The 24,015-nt window shown below is 44.2% G+C and overlaps 1 protein-coding gene across 11 annotated transcripts in view; it reads left to right on the top strand.

Annotated features, from left to right (window-relative positions):
* The window catches only part of LOC108105452 (protein sidekick), a 77,273-nt gene that overhangs the window by 39,381 nt on the left and 13,877 nt on the right, over positions 1–24,015 (top strand). For 7 of the 11 annotated variants that reach the window (XM_017212041.2, XM_017212042.2, XM_017212048.2 and 4 more), the window contains exons 3-7: positions 7,123–7,284; positions 15,416–15,592; positions 17,176–17,929; positions 18,001–18,128; positions 18,507–18,656. In XM_017212041.2, coding sequence (XP_017067530.1) covers positions 7,123–7,284; positions 15,416–15,592; positions 17,176–17,929; positions 18,001–18,128; positions 18,507–18,656 — 1,371 coding nt within the window. The remainder of the gene's footprint in view (positions 1–7,122; positions 7,285–15,415; positions 15,593–17,175; positions 17,930–18,000; positions 18,129–18,506; positions 18,657–24,015) is intronic. The other 4 variants (XM_017212051.2, XM_017212050.2, XM_017212049.2 and 1 more) reach the window with 1 other exon arrangement.

Here is a 24,015-nt window from a genome sequence, read left to right as displayed (position 1 = left end):
ACTTAATTTGTGGCTCATTAAAGTCAGTTTTTAAGCCATATTACAGCCAAAAATCGTCCAAATGAAGAATGTAATACCTCGTAGGGCTCGTAATTTGATTGCTTTGATACCCAATTGATTTGCATTCAAATCTGGAAAACTTCATTTTTGGGCATTTTTTGAAAATTTTGATGATGGTACCCCTTATCAAAAATGCGAAATTTGGGCCAAAATTGACTTTCACAAAATCGAAAAACGAGTGATAGAGGTTGTTAGTATTGGTCGTTAGCAGCACAAAACAGTCGTTCTTTTGGCTGTGCGCCTTGTTTTGGCCGAGCTAGAGCTAAAAAACCGAGCATAGTATTGCAGATTTCTGTTAAAAATCGGTTTCCTGATTTTTTTGACCTTAAAACAGAGCCCGCACCAAAAAATCAGAACTATATTTATAAAAGCAAGTATAGGGGTTTAAAGTTTTGGTTGTTAGCTGCATAAAACAGTCATTGCTGCGGCCATGCGGCTTGCTTTGACAAAGTTAGAGCTAAGAAACGGCAACCAAACCGGGATATCTGCTGTCAAACGACGTATACTTAATTTGTGGCTCATTAAAATCAGCTTTTAAGCCATATTACAGCCAAAAATCGTCCAAATGAAGAATGTAATACCTCGTAGGGCTCGTAATTTGATTGCCATGATTCCCAATTGGTTTGCATTCAAATCTGGGAAACTTCATTTTTGGCCCATTTTTGAAAATTTTGATGATGGTACCCCTTATCAAAAATGCGAAATTTGGGCCAAAATTGACTTTCACAAAATCGAAAAACGAGTGATAGGGCTTGTTAGTATTGGTCGTTAGCAGCACAAAACAGTCGTTCTTTTGGCTGTGCGCCTTGTTTTGGCCGAGCTAGAGCTAAAATACCGAAAATAATGTTGCAAATTTCTGTTAAAAATCGGTTTACTGCCCTTAAAACAGAGCTCGCACCAAAAAATCAGAACTATATTTATAAAAGCAAGTATAGGGGTTTAAAGTTTTGGTTGTTAGCTGCATAAAACAGTCATTGCTGCGGCCATGCGGCTTGCTTTGACAAAGTTAGAGCTAAGAAACGGCAACCAAACCGGGATATCTGCTGTCAAACGACGTATACTTAATTTGTGGCTCATTAAAATCAGTTTTTAAGCCATATTACAGCCAAAAATCGTCCAAATGAAGAATGTAATACCTCGTAGGGGTCGTAATTTGATTGCTTTGATTCCCAATTGATTTGCATTCAAATCTGGAAAACTTAATTTTTGGGCATATTTTGAAAATTTTGATACCCCTTATCAAAAATGCGAAATTTGGGCCAAAATTGATTTTCCCAAAATCGAAAAACGAGTGATAGGGGTTGTTAGTATTGGTCGTTAGCAGCACAAAACAGTCGTTCTTTTGGCTGTGCGCCTTGTTTTGGCCGAGCTAGAGCTAAAATACCGAAAATAATGTTGCAAATTTCTGTTAAAAATCGGTTTACTGCCCTTAAAACAGAGCGCGCACCAAAAAATCAGAACTATATTTATAAAAGCACGTATAGGGCTTTAAAGTTTTGGTTGTTAGCTGCATAAAACAGTTACCCGTTTGACTGTGCATCTTCTTTGGGCAAAGTTAGAGACATAAACCCGTTAAGGAGTATGGTCATTTTCGGTCTAACTCATAATCCTGATTTGAGCTCAAAAATAATCTGAATTTTTCCCATAACAAAGCCCATAAGGATCGGAAAGTGGAATGTCATACATCTATGAATTCGTTATTAAAATTCCAGAAAGACTACATTCACAGTTTAAAATGTCAAATTTTGGTAATTTTTCGCCAATTTTGATGATGTTACCCCTTATCAGAAATGTGAGATTTTGTGAAAAATTCAATTTTCGAATATCAGCAGGGAAAGGATAGGAGGGGGATCGTAAGTTTTGGTTCTTAGCTGCCTAAAAACAGTCGGTGGCTTAGCTGTGCTTGTCCTTTTGACCAAGTTATAGCTAAGAAGCTATACGAAATATTGGCATTATCCGTCAAAAACAGTTTCTACGTTAAGGCATGGTCAAAAGTGTTCGCAATATGGAATCATGAATATATATGTAACTATATATCTGGCTTCTTTTTTATTTGTGTAAAAAGAATTTGTATTTTTCGTTCTGAGAGTGCAACTTGAAGCCTCGGTCCCAGAAGCCAGCAGTAGTTCCATGTTTTCATAGCTTCAACTCTGAGAATATATGTGAATATATATATATTCATAAAGATATATATATATAGAACGAAGCAATTGCCAGTCTTTCTCTTTCTCTCTCTCTCTCTTTCTGGCCATCGAGCAGCGCGCTTTAAAGTAATTTAAGGCGTCACATGTGGTTTTAGCTGGGTGGAAAGCGAGTTTCGAGGGAGTTGTTTTCCCAACCGGGCACTTTTTTGTATAAATTACTCGCTTCTTGACCCGGGAAATCTCCCACAACCCCCGGGGAATAGTATAGCCGCAGTACAGCACACCGCCGCCCCGCACTTCAGTTGATGTCTATAATTACTGAAAATGTCCCCTTCCCCTTCCCCTCCCTCCCGGAACTATTTCGGGGTGAACGTTTTTATTATTATTGAAAATTTGCTGCCCATTTATCTTTGGTTCCTGGTGCCGCCTGGTGCCTGCTTTTCCCTTAATCCCCTGTCCCCTTGTACTTTTCTATATTTAAAGGCGACTTGAATGAGATCATTAACATAGCACATATGCCGCCCATTTATAGGGGCGTTGCGGGAAAACTACCCCAAGAAAAATGTACATTTCGAATGAGTGGAAGTTTTTAGTAACACTTATTAATATGTACTAACTAGAACGTGTTCTAAGCAGCTTGAAGTACTAGGCTTATGAAATCGTAGAATAACTCACACACACATTTCCCAGCCACGCTCAAACTTGAGAGCCTTGAAAAGTCGCCCAAAGTTTGCTGAGAATGTTGGCCAAAAGTTACCACCTAGCTTAATTTATTTACACTTGTAAGTTTACCATTCTGGAAACTATTTTTTTCAGCCGGGAAATGTATGCGATGCGATGGGATGCGATGTGAGGGGATATAAGTATGTGGGTTAAGAAGTGTCAGAAAAGGGGCAACCAACCAAGCAGCTGCAGGAGGAGGAAGAGGAGGAGGAAGTGGGTCTGGGGAAAAGCTAACCCAAAGAAATCAAGTTGAATTGTTTGTGCGGGTTAAAGTTTGATTGATGTGCCGTGTCCCGCGTGCAGACAACATGAAAATTAGTTGAGAGACTCTCGAAAGTTGAATGCGGCATGGAATGGAATGGGACGCGGGGCGGGAGGTTTTGGATAAATTCCCCGGGTCATATAGTTGGAATGGAGTGATTGACGGCTAGGCAAACGAGCCGGGCATTCTGGAAACGCTTTAAAAAAAAACAGTACACAAAATGAGAGACAGAAACAAACTGGCATGTAACTTGATCTATAGGCTGTGTCTGAGTCATAAATGTTTCAGATTCGGTTGGCAACGGGAAAGGGAAACTCTTGTAAGGAAACATTTTCAAGTGGAAATCGGAGGAGTAACAGCTTGGGTTCTTATTTTTAAATAGCAAATATCACATTGAATTGGAAAAGTAGTTGAAAATGAGTAGCATCCTGTACTAGCAGGGTTATTTTCCATTACGGAAAGAATATTTGTTAGCAAAAAGCCAGAACAAAGCCCTGGGAATGTGGGAATATCAACAGGATCTTGAGGCATTTTAAATAACCACCTCCTCTTTAGGTATCCTTCAGCTCTTCCTGCATTTCATCTGCAGTTTATCCCTCATTCTAAAAGGATATCAGATTCAAGTGCGGTCTCTCTGTGTGTATATGTGTGTGTGTGTGTTTTAGGGTCTTTTCTGACCCCTGTGACCACCCAGAAACACGCCCACTTGAGCCCGATTGCCGTAGCCAACATTAGCAGCATGTGTCTGTGTTTTATCATTAACTTGAGTTGCCTGCCGCATGAGGAAGTTGCCTTGGTGTCCTGCGAGGGAGAGTGTGCCTTGCATCATTGGGCAAACAAATGCAGCAACAAAAGCCGAGGCTGCTGCGGGTTTGCTTTAGTGGCTGCAATTGCTGCATACAGCAGGCAGCATGCAGCAGGCAGCATATGTTGCATGTTTTGCATGTTGCTGGGAGGTGGGCAACTGACACAGTTTCCTGTCGGCCTGCAGCACTTGAGTGCGTGTTGCAAATTGAGCGCATCACTAAAAACAGACAGCTGCCACAAACCGAAAAAAGAAGAATCGGATATTTGATATTTCGGGGTTAAGTGTAGAGAAACAATCTCAGTTCGAGTGATTAGCTTAAAGTTTAAGTTGATCTATAAAGATGTAAGTTTTAGTAGAAACTCGATTTTGATTAAGCATCTAGATAGAGCGAGAGAGAGCCTTAAATCAGGGCTTGTGTGCCTGAGAAGAAGGTCGTCCAGCTGCCACAGAAGCATATCAAATGTCCGATATATGGAGAAGCCATGCAAAATGGAATTCGCGGTGGGCTGCGCATGCGCAGAAAACCGCAAAAGCCAAAGGGAGGGAGCCTGGGGCAGTGGCGGGGGCAGGGCAAATCCATAGCCAGAGCCAAACCCTAACCGAAGCAAAGCAAACCCATTCTGCAAAGAGCGTGCCAGAGACAGCCACGTGGAGATTCCATGGTTGCCAATGCACCTAGCTGACTTCGCCACCTGCTCCGACCCAAACCCTCTGCCATTTTCCATGCCCCATGCCCCGATGATTGCAATTTAACGCCTGCTTTGTTTGATGGCAGGACAACGTGCAGTGGGCCACCTGCTACAGATGCACAGAGAGAAACCCGTGGATAGATGTGCTCAGATAAGTCGTTATGAAATCTGAAATTCTTATGCCAGAAACTATATAGAGAGAGGTGACAATCTGTGTGTGTGTGTGTGTGTGTTGAAAGCCCGCTTTTCTGATTTTCCGATTTCACTTGGAGGTTCTTTCGTTTGGCTCAGTGCCCTTTGGGAGGTTGGTCATCATGTCAACGCCTCTGGGCGTCGGTGGCCTGTGGCAAGAGCGTCATTGACTCGGGCTGAAACCAAACAAGGGCTCAGCAACTAGAACAACTAGGCAGCAGCCAACAGTCAACAGCCAAGTGGCAATACACACATACACAGAGGGGGGAGGGAAGGGGAGCACCCACTTACCACCAACACTGGGGCAAATCATCATTATCGTCACCATCGTCACTATAGAAATGGACATTATTCGCAGGTTTGGACACACGACAAAGATCAACAAGCACTCACTGGGGTGCGAAAGGTTGCAGTTGACCGATTGATTGGCATCCTTAGCGGTTTCAAGATTCCATTCAAAGTGCTTTAAGGGCGGGAAAACCATGCCCCCTCTATACTACTTTTAGGTGAAAGGGAATAACCTGTATGTAGGGCCAATATGTATTAGGTTTTAAGCTAATTAGTTTATGTTCGGGCAGCACTTGGTGGCTTCTAGCTAGAAGGCCTGAACTGAACTGCTCACGACTTGCTGCTCGCTTTGATGTTTTCCCAATTGGCATTTTCCATTTGACGCTTGCAATGCTGGAATGTGAATGAATGCCAATTAAATTGTGTTTGTTGGCAGCCGAAAACGTATGCAGGAAGTATCTCATGCATATGTTATTCTATATCCTGAATAATTTACTCACCACCAATCGGCCATCAGTTCGAAACGCACTCAAACATAGAAGTTTCCTTTTGGTGTCGAATGTGCCTCGATGAATGCAAATTTTCCCTCCTTTGATAATTGCCCTTGATATCATTGTTACACCATGTAGCAGCAGCATATAGTATCTATGCATACAAATGGCAAATATTTATGAAAAATAATTTACTCAACTATCATCTGTATGTCCATACATCCACTCTTTCCCTTCCGTCCGATACTTGGTTATCCCCAAAAGCAAAACAAAGCAAAACAAAACAAAACCAAAACTGTAAAAAAAAATAACTGTAAAATATGGCAGTCTCTGTTTGCAGTGAAAACGAATTTATAATCCCCCAAAACGACGGAATAACAAAATATTCATAATGCAGGGAAGATGGAAAATGGGAAGCTGTTGGGTTGGGGGAAAAACAATTCAGTCATTATAGTGCTGAAGTTGCGTAATTAAAACCCTTTGTAAGGGGGGTTTGGTATGACTATGTTTTGAGTTACTGATCTGGCCGAAGGGCATCGAACAGTCGGTGTAGCGCACCCTTCAGGTTCCGATACCGATTCCCTTTTGCTTTGCTTTCGCATTTGCCCAAACTGAGCTTCTCGATTTCAGTTTTGGGTTCGATTTGCGTGGCCAAATTAAATAAAAATGCAAATAAAAATAAGAGTAAAAAGGAAAATGAAAACAAGAACACGAGCACGAACACGAACAGGAAAAGAAAGAACACAAATGTGTTTTAATATTTTTTACGCAAAATGAAATAATATGCGAATGTTTTTATTTATTAAAGCTGCAATTTATTGTTGTCGTACTCTCTGTGGCATATTGTTGTAGTTCCTGCAACCTTACTTTGCTCGCAACCGAAACCACCTCGGCAAAAAAAACTCCCAGAAATGGGAAATAAAATGCAAGTGCAATCGATCTTGCCAGTATGGGTTGTGGGTATGGGTATAGGGATATATGGACATGAATACGGATTGGTTATATATAAGTGTGTGTGTGTGTGTGTGTGTGTGCTGGTTCAGTTCAGGTTGCTGTTGTCCGCTTTTTGTTTTTTGACTCGCTTCCTCCATCTCTCTCTTTCTCTCTGAACTGCCATAAATCAAACATTTTCATCTTTAAGCCTTTTGGTTTTATGCTAAAGCCGTACAAATCGGCCCTCTGAAACGTTTTGGGGTGCGAAGCTTTTAAACAAATCCGGTTAATGTTCGATTCGGGCACGGGTTTATCGAGCGTTAATTGCGGATTTTTTGTGGTTGCTTGTTGGGGGAAAAAAAGAGGATAATGCCGAGATCTTGGCTTTATTACCAACTGGCAGCTAAGCACTTGTTTTGCCTACTGTGTCGTCCAAGTTTAGCTCTTACTTAACTTAACTGGAAATGAAATCCCTCGAATGCCCTGATGAACATTAAATAAAAGTATCTTTCCATCTTTTCCCTTATTGCAGATGCCAATCCTCAGCCGCAGCCTCAGCCACAGCAGCAGCTGCAGCAGAATCAGCTTGTCCAGCAACAGCAGCTCCAGGCTCCACGATTCACCACGCATCCGTCGTCATCGGGGTCGATTGTCAGCGAGGGAAGCACCAAGATACTACAGTGTCATGCGCTGGGTAAGTTGACAAACATGATATGACTAAGAAAAGAGAAAGTTCTCTCTCTCTCTCTGACAGAAATATAACCTCAGTGTCCCAGAAACCCTTCTTCCGCGCTGTAAACAGTAAAAACTAATCCGAAAATCACTTAATAGCCTGCCTGTTGACAAAACTGAATCGAATGCGTATAATTTGGTCAGTAAACACATTTTTGTTATGTCCGCGACGGCACCTGCTGGGCTGGGCGTGTCAAACATAATATCCACCGTGAGCGGCATTATAATTCCCTTCTGGTGAGGGTTCATCACTCCCCTTTCGATGTCCTTTCGGCCTTCCAACAACACAGAACAACACACAACACTTGTCCCTCAAAACGCCTGACAGCTAAGCTGAAAGCAAAAGAGGGGGCTTAGTGTAAAACGAAACCATAAACGAAAACACTTTTTTGTTTTTGTTTTTGTTTTTGTTTTAGCCCTGCTCCTCGTGCGCGCTTTTGAAAGATAATGAAGTAGAAAAACAATAACTTTTATGAGGTTTCCCTCTCAGCTGGGGCCCCGCTTCTGCTTCAGTTGCACAGTCCCGTAGTCCCGCAGTCCCAATCCCGATTCCACACCCACTTTCATTCCCAGGCGACCGCCAAGTAATCCTTTGAGCGCTTTAGGGCGTGCCCAAAGTCCAGAGTCCCGGGTTCCCAGCTTGTTCCCAGGTACACGTAATGCTTCCTCCCGTGCTTTGCCTGCCGCCTGAATTTGACAGTTTCGAGTATCGGTTTCATATTGCGTCCCCCATCTCCCACCCCCCAAGAAATATGCCCAAAAAGAAATGTTATGAACTTACCTTGGACTGTCCTGGCCGCCTTGTCCTTCGGCCTTGTTTTTGATACCCTTGCAAAGGCTACTCAAGTTGGGTTATAGAGGATGTCCATCTTACTGGCAGTTGCTAAGTAAAGCAGCATTTAAGATATCTATTAATCAAAATGCATATTGGGAGAATAATTTTAATACCTATTAATCGACGAACTGATTATTATTGCAAGGGTATGCTGAGTTAGGTTTTCCGAAGCTTTCCCTCTTTCGTCTTTGTTTGGTCCCTCCGTCACGTGCGTTCGACTCTGGCCGTTTTCCTCGAATTCCTTGCTTCTGTTTTATGGCTGGCGGATTCGCAAAATTAGCCGTGAAATGTCCGTACTCTTGGCCAGAAATGTATGCCTTGTTTGTTGTGTCTTAATTGGCAAATTACGGCTAACGGCGAGTATTTAAAGACTGGTTTGGGGTTTCACCAGTAACCCCGATCTCAGCAGTTAACCTTTGCAAGAATGGGGAATCAAGTTAAGACCTTGAAAAACTCCCCAAAAACAAAGCATGTAGCTTTTCAAACATTAATTCTCCTTAAATGGAGAACTAAAGGGAAACTTTAACTAGGAAAAATCCCACTTTCCCCGGAAAACCCTTCTGAAGTAACTGTTTGTGTGGCTTTTCAGGCATAATCGCCGTTGGTTTTTTGGCCTTTTGCGAGGGGTCCCCAATGCTGCCGCCTTGGGTTGTCGTCAGCATTTTGATGCACATTTGAGCAGCAAACACACACACGTGCATCTGTGTTTTTGTGCGCATTTATGGGGATCTATGCAACGACACCCGAGAGCCGTGCACTTTGCATAAGCTGCAAGTGGGCTCACAAAAAAAAAAAAAGAAGAAAAACAAAAAAGAAAATAGAAGGAAAATAAAAACAAATGCAAATCTCTTTAGCTGCTCTTTGGCGTTGTCACACATGCCACAACGTTCGCGCTTTCAGTCACTTTGGCGGTTTTAGCTGCCATCTCATCTCCCTTTCCCTATTGCATACTCCTCTCTCTCTCTCTCTCTCTTACCAAGATAGTTTATGGCTAAAAAGAAACGAAATGGGGCTATTCTCTCTCTATGAGGAGGGAAACTCCTACCTTTTTTAGTGTTTCGGTTGCGATTTTTTGTGACCATGGAGGAACTCTCAAGTAAAACAAGTTCCCCCCCGCCACCACTCTCTCTCTCTCCGTCTCGTTTCTCCCGCTCGTCCTGTCTCTGTTCTTTGTCCCATTGCCGTCTCATCTTGGCTGAGCTTAACGTTTCGCGACAATTGTGAAAACAACACGAGAATTGTCCGGAAAATGGCAACTGCGTGGTTAAAGTATTGAGATACCCTGTAAAAATAAGAAAAGTTCAGAGTTTTCCAAGGGAAATGGAGGCTGCTTGAAGAATCTTTGGAGAGTGCATATGGTATAGGGGAAAATGGATGCATTGTAACCTTAACTAATATACCCTCTTTGGGGAAACTTCAGGGGCATAATGGCAGTATAAAAGCTAAGCAAAATGTGTGTGGAATTGTTTCTGGCCAACAAAATGAAATGCGATGAGGCCGCATATTGGTGGGAGCGAGGAAGATGATGGGGTTGGGGAAAAGTGCACATAGAGTGAGAAGGGGGAAGAATAAGGCTTCTTCAGGTTCTGCTGTTTCTGCTTCTTGTTCTTCTTCTTTGGCTGCCTCGCAAATGTAGCGCATTCACTTGCAACAAAGACTTTTTTTATGGCAGCAACAACAACAACAACAACAACAAAAGCCGCCAAAGCTGTTTTCAGTGGCAATGCTGCAAGCCCGACATGTGTCGAACAAGAAGGGGGCGACGAATAGGAAAGAGACAAAAAAGAAACGCATTTGCAGAAGAAGGGTGGGAAGGAAAGGGTAAAGGGGGGGTAGAACTGGGGACAGTTTGGAGACAGAAACTCGGCAGAAACGTGCGTGGTTAAAGTCTTTCTTCTACTTTCTATGCAGTTGAAGAAAAAGTGTATCAACTTGATATACTTTTATCGGGGATATCTTCTTGATGAGGCTCTCTATGTTACTCCTCTCTATTCCCCTGCAGTACCAATGATTTCCCAATGAATCATATAAAGTTTTCCTCAGTGCACTTTTATTCTACTTCTCCGACCTTTCTTCTGCTGCGAAAAAATAATGTGTGAGAGCAAAACACTACGAGAAGCACAAGCAGAAGAAGGTAAGCTGAAAAATTGCAAACTATTGTTTTTGTTGTTGTTGTTGGCAGCAGCTTTTGTCGCAATGTTTTTCCTCTTTCTTTTTTTTTGTCGTAAATCCTGTTGTTTACTCGCAGAAAGAGACGGCAGAGGAGGTGGCAGAGAAAGAATAAGCGATATGCCTATATAGGCAACTCGTGTCATTTAGGCTGAAGTGGATGGCTTTGCTTAATGTTTTGTGAGGGAAGAAATCGCATTGCTATATGGTATGTGTCTATGCCAAGGAGTGTGTGTGTAGGTGTACAGGATACGGGCATCCGTAGAGGAGAAAAGAAAGTATTCCTGAAATTGAGAAGCAAGAGAAATTCGAGAAAAAGTACTCATGCAAAATGATAGAAAGGATACAAACAAGGATATTGTGTATACTCAAAAAAAGATGAACTCCCTTCCCTCCCCTGCCACCCAACGGAGGAAGAACAAAAAACTGCAGGCAGTTAATGAACGAAATTGCGTAAATACCTGAACTAGGGGGGGAAAACTAGGAAAAAGTAGTCAGCAAATTCAGTGGCTTACAAAGTTAAATTAGTATCAGTTTGAGGGGAATTCAAAGAGATATTACTGATACCCGACTAAGTCTAGATTTCTGCCAGCTCTGCAAGTAAATTTCCTTTAACCAACCAATTTGGCCCTGCGTTATGGTTGTTCTTCTGCGGTGTGAGTTGCAAACAAAACTGCATGCAACCTGAAAAAGAGGAGACGGACTAACAACATGTGTAAACAAAGGCAGCAAATGCATAAAAGTGAAATGTGCAGTTAAAAAGTGCAGCAGCGAGAGAGGCAAGACAAAGGCAGAAAAGCCTTTTGGCCACTTTTAAAGTTTACTTCGCTTCAAGTGGCGCAGCAACAAAAACACCAGAAAGTACTTTACAAGCATATAAACTCACCTGGAGGACAGCTGTCCTACACAGAGAGAAACGATCGATTAGGTTAGAGTAAATCTGATGATTTAAGATTTAAGGAAGAGAGCTAATCTAACTTCTAACTAAATCTAGGAGATGTATTACAGAGAACCAGCTTCTATATACATATTTTCCTTTTAACACACGTTTATCTTACTGTGTAGCAGCTTGTTGGCCAGGTCCAAAGGCGTCAGCGCATTGCACTGTGCATAATTTAGCAAACATGTGCCGGTGTTGCCACAGAATAACAAAAATAGAGAATAGACCAGGACGGGAGGGCAGAGTGAGTGAGGGAGAGAGGCCGACAGACCAGACCACCGAAGACTGAAGGCAAATTAAAATTGTGTAAGACAAGCTGAGGAAACACGTGTTAAATAATGAAGAGGAAACCAACCTGCATATATATGGGGTAGACGAAAAATATGCAAAATGTTGCTAAAAGCACCGACAAAGTGCAGCAAATCATGCGGCATGCACAGCGATTTGTAAACATTTAAGCAAACTTTCAAATTGGTTGGGCAATTTCGCCATAAAAGAACGTGCACTGATATGGTATTAAAAAACCGAAACCGAAACAGAAACAGGTCACAGGCAAATTAATTAAATTAATCTGTATTAATATAACTCATTTGTCCTGAAGCTTTGATATAAATCTCACATAAATTCCCTCCGTTTCAGCCACAATGTGTGTGAGCTCTCGACAGCGTGTCCTATTAATTAGTAACTAAAACGTGAGTGAGGTCAAGGAAGAGAGGGTTTTCCGCAGCTCTTTAAACCATCTGACGGTCCCTTAAAGAGCCGCTTTGACTTGATGAGCTTAATGCCTGACCCCCGAATAAAATCTAACAAAAAACAGACTGATTTTCTGGCAACACAAAAGTCTATACACAGAGGTTGGTTTCCAGTTTTCTTTTTTTTTTTTTGAGGGACGGCTTAGTCCGGGATGAGCCGATCTGATATCTCTGGGGCCGAGAGTCCAAGTTGACGGATTGGCAAATGGACTTTCGGGCTTTCTGGCCCTGCCTGCAAAGAGTGCGCTTGACAAACATTGATGGTTGGTCCGGAGTTGGGAGTTATGAATGTGACGCGGTACTTCCAGTTCCTGTTCTAACATCCTACATCCTACATCCTGCATCCTGCATCCTGCTTCCCATTTCCTCCCAACTCCCAGTGCCCTGTTCTTAAATGCATTTGATTTCGTGGAACCTTCGATGGGCTGGCGTGCTGGCGTTGGCCACAAATCAAACAATTTCCGCTATGCGGGCAGAGGGGCTACTCCCCCTTTACACATACAAATGCAATTTGTTGCAGTGCGTCGCCTGTTTATTGAATTTATTTATATGCAGTTGTTGGACTTGCTTAGGCACACCGACTGGCTGACTGATTGATTGATTGATTGACTAACTGATTGACTGACTGACTGGCTGGCTGGCTGATTGAGTGAGTGGCGTTTGGCTGCTGTGTGGCAAGCCGCAAAGGCAAAAGCAACGGAAATATGGTGATGACTTGTCGCTAGTTCTTAGGAAGTGAGAGTGAAAAAAAAGTGTAGCACATTTTTATGGGCGGCAAACGGAAATCGCAATTTTATGGCAAAGCTGTAAAGGCAGCTTGCCAGGAAGTTTAAGTGATTGAATGTTTGCATTTCATTTAAGTTTCTTTATATATTTTTTGAATAATTTCTTTTTCCCGTTGATGATTCCTTTGATAAAGTTGGCTTAAAGTCTGCATGGAATATCTCTGCGGCAAGGAAATGAAATTTGTTTCCCTTTTTAATGAATTTTGCGCTCTGTCAATTCCATTTGGCCTTCGGTTTACCAGGACTCTCTCTCTCTATCCCTATCTGATTGACTATGACCGCTTCCCAAGAGAATGTAAATTTCTTCTTTTTTTCTTGGCCTTCTTGGTCTTCCTTCCTCTTTCCTGGCCTTTTTTTTTTTACTGCCTTGAGTTTTCCTTGGCTTTGTACTGGGCTTTCGGAGTGACAGTGACTTTGTATGGCTTGGGCTTAAAGGATTTTTGTCAGTTTAGTTATTAAAAACTCATTACACACATATGTGAGCACACACACTCAATGACAAAGGGAGACATGTGCAGGCACTGAGAGAAACCAGAAGTTAAAGGAAGTTCTGATCCATTTTTGGGGGAGAATCTTGGATTTTTATATGATTTTTAAATAATAATAAAGATTATAAGTTTGTTTTTGAAGGCTATCAGCTATCCTTAGAGTGTATTCTCTAGCAAAAGTCCGTTGGGGACCTGCTCCATCTCACTTACCCTGAACTTGCTGTCTCTTTTTGCCCCTCTTCTCCGCTTATTGGGCCTTCGCTTCGATTTAGCGCTGACACATTTCGCTGGAGAATGTTTGTTTCTTCGACTTTTTGCACTATTTTTTCTCCCGTTGCTGTTGACTAACGGCACTTTGATGTGTGTGTGCGAGCATGTGAGTGTTCGTCCTTGTGTGTGTGTGTGTGTGTCTGTCTGTCTGTCTGTGTGTATTTGCCTTACAATTCCCCAAATTGTAATTTTATAGCAGCGTCATTGCCCAAAATGCTCAAATAGACTTTTGCCTTTTGGTCCGTTCATGTAACTTTTTTTTTTCTTCTTTCTCTCTCTTCTGCTTTCTTATCCTTGGGTATTTTCTATCTGGCCAACACTTGAGAAAGTTTCGGCTGCTGCCACTGGGATTCTTCTTAGAGCCTTTTCTTAGGTCCTTCGCCCACCCCTTTGTCTCCCTCCATGCTCAAGTTGATTCCTATTCTCGGCTGGTAGTTTCCAGTTTCGCTTCTAACTCGGCTCAATTCGATTTTGTCTGCAAACTGAATGAAGTGAATTGCATTGCCATTGGCCACGTTTGGCTACCCGGATGCTACCCTGTAAGTGACCAAAAAAGGACGCTGTTAGGGTGATAGTAGTCCCAGATCTCTCGGAATACCTTCTTTCCATTAGAGACCATTAGATTCTATCACTAGGGTATCAAATGGAGTTCTTAAGGCTATGGACAGCACGAAGTACACCCCAGTTCTCCTATCTTTGTCAACTTTATGATCAACCTTAGAAACTTATGGCTGTTTCCATGTAAGACTAAGATGAATCCCAAATCAAGATGCCTTCACCACAGGGTATCCCGGATTAGAGCAAGCTAAACACCTAGCCATCAACCCCAATTCCTTCATGAGCCGAAGTCCCCGACTTAAGCTCCTTGCAAAAGCGTTGATGGCCCCGCCAGGATTTTGGCTTGGGCTTGCCTTTGGGTTTGGGTTTGGGTTGTCGCTTTCCCTCCCTCCCGTCGGCTGGATGACCGGATTTCGGCCTCCGGCAATCCAATCCGTCTGCTCCCGTTCGGCGTTCGGTGTTTGGTGGCCTCCATCCTGTGATGTGATGTGCACTCAATCCTGTTGCATCCTGGCCAGTTAGGCGAGTCTCATATTTTATTCAGACTTTCATTTAGTTCAGTCGGCCCACTTGGCCCCGCTGCCGCCGCCGCCGCACCCCTTTGGGTCACATGTAATTTTTGTTTAGCCATTCCAATTGCAATTCCATTTCGCAAAGGGAGTTTGGATGGGTGGAGTGGGGAGGGGAGGGTTGGCTGAGTGGGCGAGAGGCTGGCTATATAAATCAACTTTAATTTAAATGCTCGGCTGCAGCAATGAAATCAGAATGAGCACTCTATGTGCGCCCCCTTCCCCGCTGCCCCTATATAAGGCAACGCTCCAGTTCTAGAGCTTTGGAGACTCTTCTTTCCTGGGCGGCAGCTCAAACAAATGGAGCCATCTGTGGCCAGAAGAGTGTCCTTTGTGAGGAAGAACTTGTCCGGCAAGCGATTTAATTGCGGCATTTGGCGGGGACGGAAGAGGTGATAGCAATGGGAGGAAGGTTTAAGCTTGATTGGAGGAAATAATAAAGAATAGTAGTAAGAAGAATCTTGAAATCTTGTTAATATATATATATCAGAGGAGTATCCTATATATAGTCTTTAAAAAAAAGAGTAATCTGTAGACTTGAGACATGCAATCGTTTCACCGCCAGTGCCCTGGCAATTGGCTGATGCCTTTGTCAGCGCAAATCAAATAAAACCAGGACTTAATGATATGTACGAGATACCCTTAAATCACCCATCTCTACCTCCCACACACACGCACGCCCACTATGATATTTATTAAAGCATTTTTCGTTTTCTCGCATCTCCAGGATACCCGCAGCCCACATATCGATGGCTGAAGGACGGCGTCCCTGTGGGCGACTTCTCATCCGGCCAGTTCTACCGCTTCCACAGCACTCGGCGCGAGGATGCGGGCAGCTATCAGTGCATTGCCAGAAATGATGCCGGATCCATATTCAGCGAGAAGAGCGACGTTGTCGTGGCCTGTAAGTTCATATTCCAAGCGGGAGGGGGGTCTCTCTGACCCTGCGGGGCACATCCTTACAGCGATTACGCCGCATCATCATCATCATCATCATCAGCAAAAGTGAAAAATTGGTAAAAATACGAGTTGAAGGCGTGGAAATTCGAGATGCTTGCAGGATAATTGCATTCCCTTGCTAGTTTTTTATATTTTTGGGCAAGGCTTTTGATCAGATTGAGTTACCAATTAAGAATGATATTCAATCTCCTTAGTTCTTATTAACTGGCTTAGTATTTGGCTATTAAAGAGTGATGGAACAAGGTCAAGGTATACACTTTTAACCCCAAACTAAAACTGAGACCCAAATTAGTCATCGAACATTGGGTTAAGTGTGTCGTCTTTCAGCTTTCCTCTAAGATGGGCGAACAAAAAAGGGGGTTTCGAAGGAGGCGGAGTACTAATCAAACGGCTGTCACAGCAGCCAAGTTTTAACCCCCCTTCGCCCTTCCCCGCCCTGATAAATGTTTAGCTGCTAATTTTTCTTTAATGCGAACTTAATTACAACAAGAACCGGAACGTGTGTGGAGCAAGGAGGAGGGGCTGAGGGTTAGGGGTCACCGGGTTAGGTGTGGATGGAACGAACAATTAGACGAGTAAGTGTGAGTGACACTTGAGCTCTCTGCTCTCTGCATGTGTGCGTGCTTATTACCCCTTCACTACTACTTGAACCTAATAAATCGAGCTCTCGACATGAGAACGACCTCCGTGGAGGAGAACCCTTATGGCATCGCTTAAGCTCAGTGCTGCGATAGGTACGAGCTAGGTTTCTGACCAATCTTTTCTTTATTGTACCTTTTCCGATGATAATATCATATAATAATGAGAAGGAAATCCACTAATTTTCCTGTTTTTCCAACAAAAACCAAGCAAAGAAAAGTTGAAAATGATACGCCTAGCTACTTAGGTACTTTTCTACATGATGAGACCGAGTACCTAAATACTCCACCAGCGCTGCAGATAACCACCCGCCACCCCTAATGGTGACCTTCTTTTCGGGAAGGGGGCATTTGACGTGGGCGTGGCTCACTGACAGACTGACTCAATGACTCGTCGACTGGCTGACTCGCTGACTGGTTGGCTGGTTGGCTTGGAGCAGCAGCAGCAGCACCGTCTTGAGCATTTAATTAATTGTAGGACCGAAGATAGGGGAGTGAGCGTGCCTAAACTGAACTAATAACCTTTAAAGCTCGCTCAACCGGGTAGTTCTTGAAGGAGGCCAAATGGGGGGGCTGCTTAAGAGCGGGGTCAGGGGTTAAATTGACTTGCCCGCAGGCCGCGCGCGTTGCCTTCAATTCAATTAGCGAATGACACCACAGGAAGGCGCAGAGCAGCACTCCCTCTGGGTTTCCATGGAATTTGGCGTACTTCGATGAGAGGGGGTGGGGGGCAATGAGGGGGGTCGATGGCCTGGCCAATTTAGACATTATGAGCTGAGGAATATCAGCTGAAGTTACCATAAATGGTCTGACTAAATAGAATATCGATTACAGTGACTTAACTTGGATTTCTAATTCCGAAAAACATTTTTCTTTTTCCTCCCCACAGATATGGGAATCTTTGAGAACACCACCGAAGGCCGCCTGACGGTGACCAGTGGACACCCTGCGATTTTCGATATGCCAGCCATTGAGTCCGTGCCCGTGCCATCGGTTATGTGGCAATCGGAGGACGGGCCTCTGAACTATGACATCAAGTACGCCTTCACCCAGGCCAACCAGCTGGTCATCCTGAGTGCCGATGAGAACGATCGCAAGGGCTATCGGGCTAAGGCGACCAACACGCAGCTGGGCAAAGAGGAGAGCAGCGCCTATGTCTATCTGAATGTCAGCGGGGATCCGTATATAGAAGTGGCTCCAGAGATCATAGTTCGTCCGCAGGACGTGAAGGTCAAGATGGGAACAGGAGTGGTGGAGCTGCAGTGCATTGCCAATGCCAGACCCTTGCACGAACTGGAAACTCTTTGGCTGAAAGATGGTCTTGCCGTGGAAACGGCTGGAGTTAGGCATGCCCTGAATGATCCCTGGAATCGAACTTTGGCCCTGTTGCAGGTGAATAGCTCACATTCCGGTGAATATACCTGCCAGGTGCGATTGCGCAGTGGTGGTTATCCGACCGTGAGTGCCTCGGCACGCCTCCAAATCCTCGAACCCCCCGTCTTCTTTACACCCATGCGAGCTGAGACATTCGGGGAATTCGGTGGACAGGTGCAGCTGACCTGCGATGTGGTTGGCGAACCCACGCCGCAGGTCAAGTGGTTCAAGAATGCCGAATCGGTGGATGCACACATTGAAAGCGGAAGGTGAGTTGAGGGAGATCCATCCTTCTGGTCCCTAGCTAAAGCTCTTTCTCTTTTTGCAAATCCCATCGCAGATACGCCCTGAACACGGATAATACTCTGGTAATTAAGAAACTAATCCTGGATGATGCCGCCATGTTTCAGTGTCTGGCCATCAACGAGGCGGGGGAGAACTCGGCGAGCACCTGGCTGCGCGTGAAAAGTAAGTCAAGAGCTGATTTATGGCTATGCCTGCGTGACACGGAAGCTGAATGTAGGAGCTATTGGAATGGAAAACTAATGAAGAAACCGGAAAATATTCAGGTTAATCGATAAATATGTTAATATTGCCAAGCCCCACAGTCGGCCGTGTCACACAAAGGCAGGATAAGATGAAGTTAAGGAGATTTAATAATGCCTGAATGCCCGTCGCATTGGTCTACTAAATAATTGCTCTTTCCATATGCCTCCTCTCCCTATATCTATATATCTCTCTCTTTACATCTCTACTCCATATACCATATAATCGTGAATATTTTTGCATTTTGACCTTTTAACCTTTATTAACCAAAAAAACAAAAAAAAACAACAAAATTCATAGCAAAAACGGCCAAGAACCGCGTGAAGCGCTTGGCCCAGCCGCGAATCCTGAGCGTAAGAGCTTCGCATGCTGGCTTGGGAACGGAAAAGGGATCGGGATCGGGATCGGGATCAGGTTCTTCCTCCGGTAGACGCAAGGAGTATCGCTTTGGTATGGGCATACAGCTGAATGCCACACAAAAACACATCAACTTCTGCACTCAAACACTTACCTGCACTTACCTCTAGCACTGCACCTTCCTTATAGAGCAAAACCACCCACGAACTTCCCCCCCTCGTTAGACTACTACCTCCAAACCACCCCTAGAAAGTAGCTCTTTTGATTGTTTTGCGATTGAATTTGTTGTTTTATTGGCTTGGCTTGCTGTTATTTTTAGTGCCTTTGGCATCCAAAGTCTAAGCTTAAACATTATCTGGCAGTAGTGCTCCTTTCCTTGGCTCCCTTCTTTGGCCCAACATCTCCTCCTTCTGTGCCACGGACCATTCTTAATTTGTTTTTCACCCTGCGGGCGGCTCCGTGTTCGTTTGGCAGTCTTGGCCAAGCGCCTTTGGCCAACAGGAGGGAGGACCATTTGGAATTTTATCCTGCTCTACGAGTAGTATTTCTCTGTTCCACTCTCTATTCTGTTGCTTTATCAAATTTGTCAAAAGCAGAAGAATTTCTCATTCAAGTTGATTAGTCCCCGGCAAGCGCTTCGCCACCTTCTCTTTTGGCCAAACCCAACACCCATGCCATGGTTAATCTGATGAATCTTACTTTTATGTCCCCGAAAAGCAGAGTTTTTCTGCAACGAACTAAGTCTTTGTCAATTCGCAAGGCATTTGCCTACACTGCGAGAAAACGTCTTCATTCCTTTATGGTTTTTGCATTTATTTTAGTTTGAGTTTCAATGGTTTTGGCATTAATTTAGTTACTATCTAACCTTAAACTTAGTTTAATCTTCCTTAAGTGCACCCTTTGGATATTAACCCTCTGAGAAAGTAAGCATTTAAATGGGTTAATGTGAATTTGTCATTGAGCGACGGGTAGGGTAAGTGTATGAGTTAGGAGGGCTTCACCTTCAAAAGGCTCTCCCAAGTACCGTTAAGTGGCGGGTCAAATGGCTGTCTTAGGGTTGCCAGCCACCCGAAAAATAAAACGCACACACACCCTCGCGAATATGACTTGCTCTGTGGGACAATTTTGCATTTTAATGAATTTCATAATGCGAAAATTAAGACTGACACACAAGTCACACTTCTGGGTAGCAGAAAGAGAGTGTCCTGTCATGCTGACATGACATCGTAGGGTTTCCTTTTTTTGCTCCTTTCGTTTGAGTTGCGAGTTCGAAGTTCCTAGGCAGCCGCCTAACTGACTGCCGCCTGACTGCCTGACTGGCTGGACGAAGAATAATTCCTCATTCATGAGCCTAACCCAAAAAACGAGTGACTCCGCGCTGACGCTTTAAATATTTGACAGGCAGAGTTGAGAGAGTTTAGTCCTTTGACAGCACGAAGGACATATTGTTTTGCGGGGTCTAAAATAAGTTTCGTCTCTGTGTCTTTCTTGATGGGACTTTGAGCAAAGTTTGTACTGCCCCCAACCCCAACCCACACCACCCCCATCCTCTCTCGCTTAAATTTTTATGGCCAGAGAGCTAGGATTTTCATGTAAATTTCAAATTTCCATGCATATTTTGCTGAGTTATTCTTATGTTGCAGCATCGCCCTGCCTCATTTCCATCTATTTTTATCTGCTCTTCTGCTTTCTCCCTTTCCTAGCCCTGATGCTGCTGCTGCTTCTCCTGCTGCTGCATTGTATTCGAGTTAAACTAGTTAAGAGATTTTGTCGTCAGCGGTTTATTGAAAAACTTTCCAGCTTTTATAGTTAACTTGGGCAAGTTTCTGATATTTCTTACTCCTGCCCACTCCTACTACTCCCTCTCAGCATGACTGAATGGTAACCAATCGTTGCGGCTCATTTAATTTTATTTGCCTAGGCTAATTCGAGACAATTTGTTTGTCTGCGCCAGCGCATTTTACGATCCTAGGCGGCGGCGGGCCATCATTTAGCCTCCAAGCTCACTAATTCTCTGCCCGGCTTCTAGCTTCCAGCTTCCGTATCTCGGGGATAAGTTTTATTGCCGGCAGAAGTTTCTCTTCCCTGTTCTCTGTTGTCTGTTGACCGACTGCAGTTGGTTGGACCTGTTGTTGTTGGCCAACAGGATGATGAAGGAGCTGCTGGCCGCCTAATCGGCTTTGTTTCTGGCCGGGAGTGTGTGCCCATGACCGCCCGCCTTCATGCCACTACTAGTCCTTTAGCCAGTGAGCAGTGAGCTGGCCTCGTAATTGGTCTATGCCGAGATAATCCTGATCAAGATCAAAATCGGATTATGAACACCTTTGGCCGCTTGCTGTTTGACTCCCGGGCTTGGGCTTTCTGATTCGATTGCCCAGAGGGTATGCTCAGAAACACTGCCAGCGTGTCTTCCACTAAGAGAAAAGTTAGATAAGTTTTTAAATTCCGAATAAGTAGTTGGTTTATATACCAATTTCTATATTTAAATCCTTCCCTTTCGCTGCTAAGGCTATCAGTGCTCATGATTAATCCTGCACCCATTCGGCGGACGCCCTTCTCCGCGCTTCTCAAGTCGCGCACTTGGGACCCGCTTGATTTCATTTTGCAATTTCTTTCGTTTGTTGTCTGTGCGCTCGTTTATCTGCTGGTGGAGCTGCTCCTTGCTATGGCAACAAGTGTTTGGCATTTGTATTGCTGATTCCCTCCCATTAGTACGTACAGCAGCAGCCAGAGAGAGAGAGAGGGAGGGGGAGGGAGAGTCCCTTCCCTATTTTCCGCTTGGAAGGCCACTTGAGGGATAATCCTTATGCCGGAGCACTTTTCACTTAGATAGGCGAAGAAGTTGAGTTGGGAAATTATTTTCCAGCCTTTCGCGTTCAAGGGGATTGCTGCTTGGGTGTTCGTCGGTCCTAAGACCTGGCTGCATTTTAATTGCTCCTCCTGCCCCTCCCCCTGCCTCTGCCCCTGCCACTCCTGTTTGTCAAAGTTTTGCATCTTTCTGTGTTGGCCTTTTCTCTGGAGCGCTCGCGCGCCTTCTTCACTTCATTTTGTTAAGTTGGCGGAAGGCTGGGCGCTCGTGCCACCTCGTACTGTGCTGCTCACCTGCCACAGTCAGAGTTTTCCACATCGCATTTTCCGGCTGCCTGAGCTTTTCCCGGCTGCCTCAACTCTCGAGTAACATAATTTCGTAATTTCCCGAAACGCAAAAGTGATTTTAATCGCCGCTTCCTGCCATTTCCAAGGTGCCTGCCTGCACTTAACACCCACCGACCAACCAACAGCCCGCCCACCTATTCATTTGTTTGTTTGTCTGTGTGTATGTATGTGTGTGTGTGTGTGTGTTTGAGTAATTAGGTGACTTTGGGGCGGGGTGGGCGTGGCTGTTTCATTTCCTTTGGTTGCCTGATGGCTCAATGCGATTTCCACTGTGCGAATTTGTAGAAATTTCTTTTTATTTGCCCAGTCGAGAGTTTCGTTTTCATTTTCATTTACCATGGCCCCCATGGCCAACAGGTGGCGCATTCGTCAGAGGTCATAGGTCAGCCTAGGTTAAACCCACACCGCCCCAGTGATTGATTGTAACGAACGTTGGAGTTTCTAGTTGATAGGTCCGCGACATGCCAAGCCCATAAAAAGGAGTTTCAAATTCCAACTTGCCAAGTTAGCCCTGTTTGTACAGTAATTCTGGCCATATTAATGGCCCTTGGCCGTAGTATAAATGTTAGTATGTATTCTAAGTTAACTATTTTTCCAAGTTAATCACCCCCAATTCGATAGTTAAACATTCCCAAAGAGTGATTTTCGATCAGGTTGAAATTCTGTATCAAAAACTCTTTGGTCGGTCTTAATGAAAGGAAGCCCCTGGGAAAACGGTTCTTTGTGCTTATTAAAATAAGAAAAGGGCGCCGCGGCAAAAGGAAAACTGAAACGAAAAACCGTTTAAGCGGTGCCAATTGATGGGTGGGTGGGTGGTTGTATATTTTAGAGCCGGGCACAAAGGGCGGCACGAGGGCTAAAAAACAATTCGCATGCTAATGCCGGACTCTGGAACGGGTGGCCACTTCAATGGCCAAGTAATGGCAATTATTGCCATCGCACGCCATTGCCCCCCCAGTTTTCCCCCCCTACCATCCTGCCTACATACTTTTGCCACTTGTCCGCCTGAGTGAGCGTTTTATTATGACTTTAAGTTGATGGCGCGGCCTCTTTAGTGGGTCAACTCGAAATTAATTACGGCCCACCCCGTTTGGCGAAGGCAAAAGGGAAATGGCCCAAGTGCTGCCTCGGCATTCACTGGGAATATTTTTAACTACAAGTAATAATGAATTTACAGAAAATTTTCAAGTATTGTCCGGGAATGAATTTCCCCATGTGTACCATCGGGCGTATACTTAATAAAATATTACGTATACGCCCCATTTGATTGCCAAACATAAATCATTTGCGAACTTGACTTCGATTTAGTTTGAATTTATGCTAAGCACTCCGGCTAGCTGTAAGTTTTTATTTGTATTTTCCGTATTTCCGACTCCCTGGCGAATTCTGCCGCAAATTGTTTCTCCTTTTTAGCAGGCTCTTGCTGTGTCTTTAATATGCGCCTTGCGTGAGCCATAAAAACGGGGCCAAAAGACCTGGCCAAGAAAGGTGGGGAGGTGGGGTTGCTCCTTACTGACCACCACCGGGCCCAGCTTAAGCACACTTAACACGTTGCCCGGCAGAGCAAGGAGTCTACAGCTTTAAATTTTTCATGCCAAAATTAAACCCGATGCTGTTTAATATCCTGCCCAGCTTAATTGTCCTTTAAGTGCATATCAGACAAAAGTTACTTGCTGCGGCCCTCGAGAGCCCGCTTAATCATGTTTAACCCGACCCAAAGTTCGCCTCCCTGCCTGCCAGCCTGCCTGCATATTTTCCAAGCTCTTTCTTTTCGAGTTTTCTGCTAGTAGCCAGCCGTATCGCAGTATCGTAATATCAAGCAGAGTTGTTGTCTTTATGATTTCCCCAACAATTGCAACTGCAACGGCGAGCACTTAATATCTTAATGTTGCAAGGAAGCCTCCCTCCTGGCTGGGTGTTTTTATGTTTCTTTATTGTAATTTTATGCACTTATTTACATAAGCGTAGTTAACGGGAATGCTTCATCATGCGAAATTATTACGAATATTATTACATTTGCCCTCGCTCGCTAGCGCTGTGCCTGTGCGAGTAGCAAAAACAGTTAAAAGCAGCCTCAGTTTCGGCCTTCGAGCGCGTGGCATTTGGCCATAACAATGAAGGCTGAAGGCGGCAGGCGGCAGGCAAAGCCAGCAGAAACAGAATCAGCCCCAGTCCCCTGCCACCATCCAGTGCCACTCAAAATCCAATAAATAATTTACATTAACCACCCAGAAGAAGCAGAAGCAGCGTCAGCGACAGCAGCAGCAGAGCCAAATGGTCTCGGGAATGAGCAGGA

This window comes from Drosophila eugracilis, unplaced genomic scaffold, assembly GCF_018153835.1.
Source record: "Drosophila eugracilis isolate 14026-0451.02 unplaced genomic scaffold, ASM1815383v1 contig_2167, whole genome shotgun sequence".
NCBI lineage: Eukaryota > Metazoa > Arthropoda > Insecta > Diptera > Drosophilidae > Drosophila > Drosophila eugracilis.
This window is presented reverse-complemented; position numbering and strand designations above follow the sequence as displayed.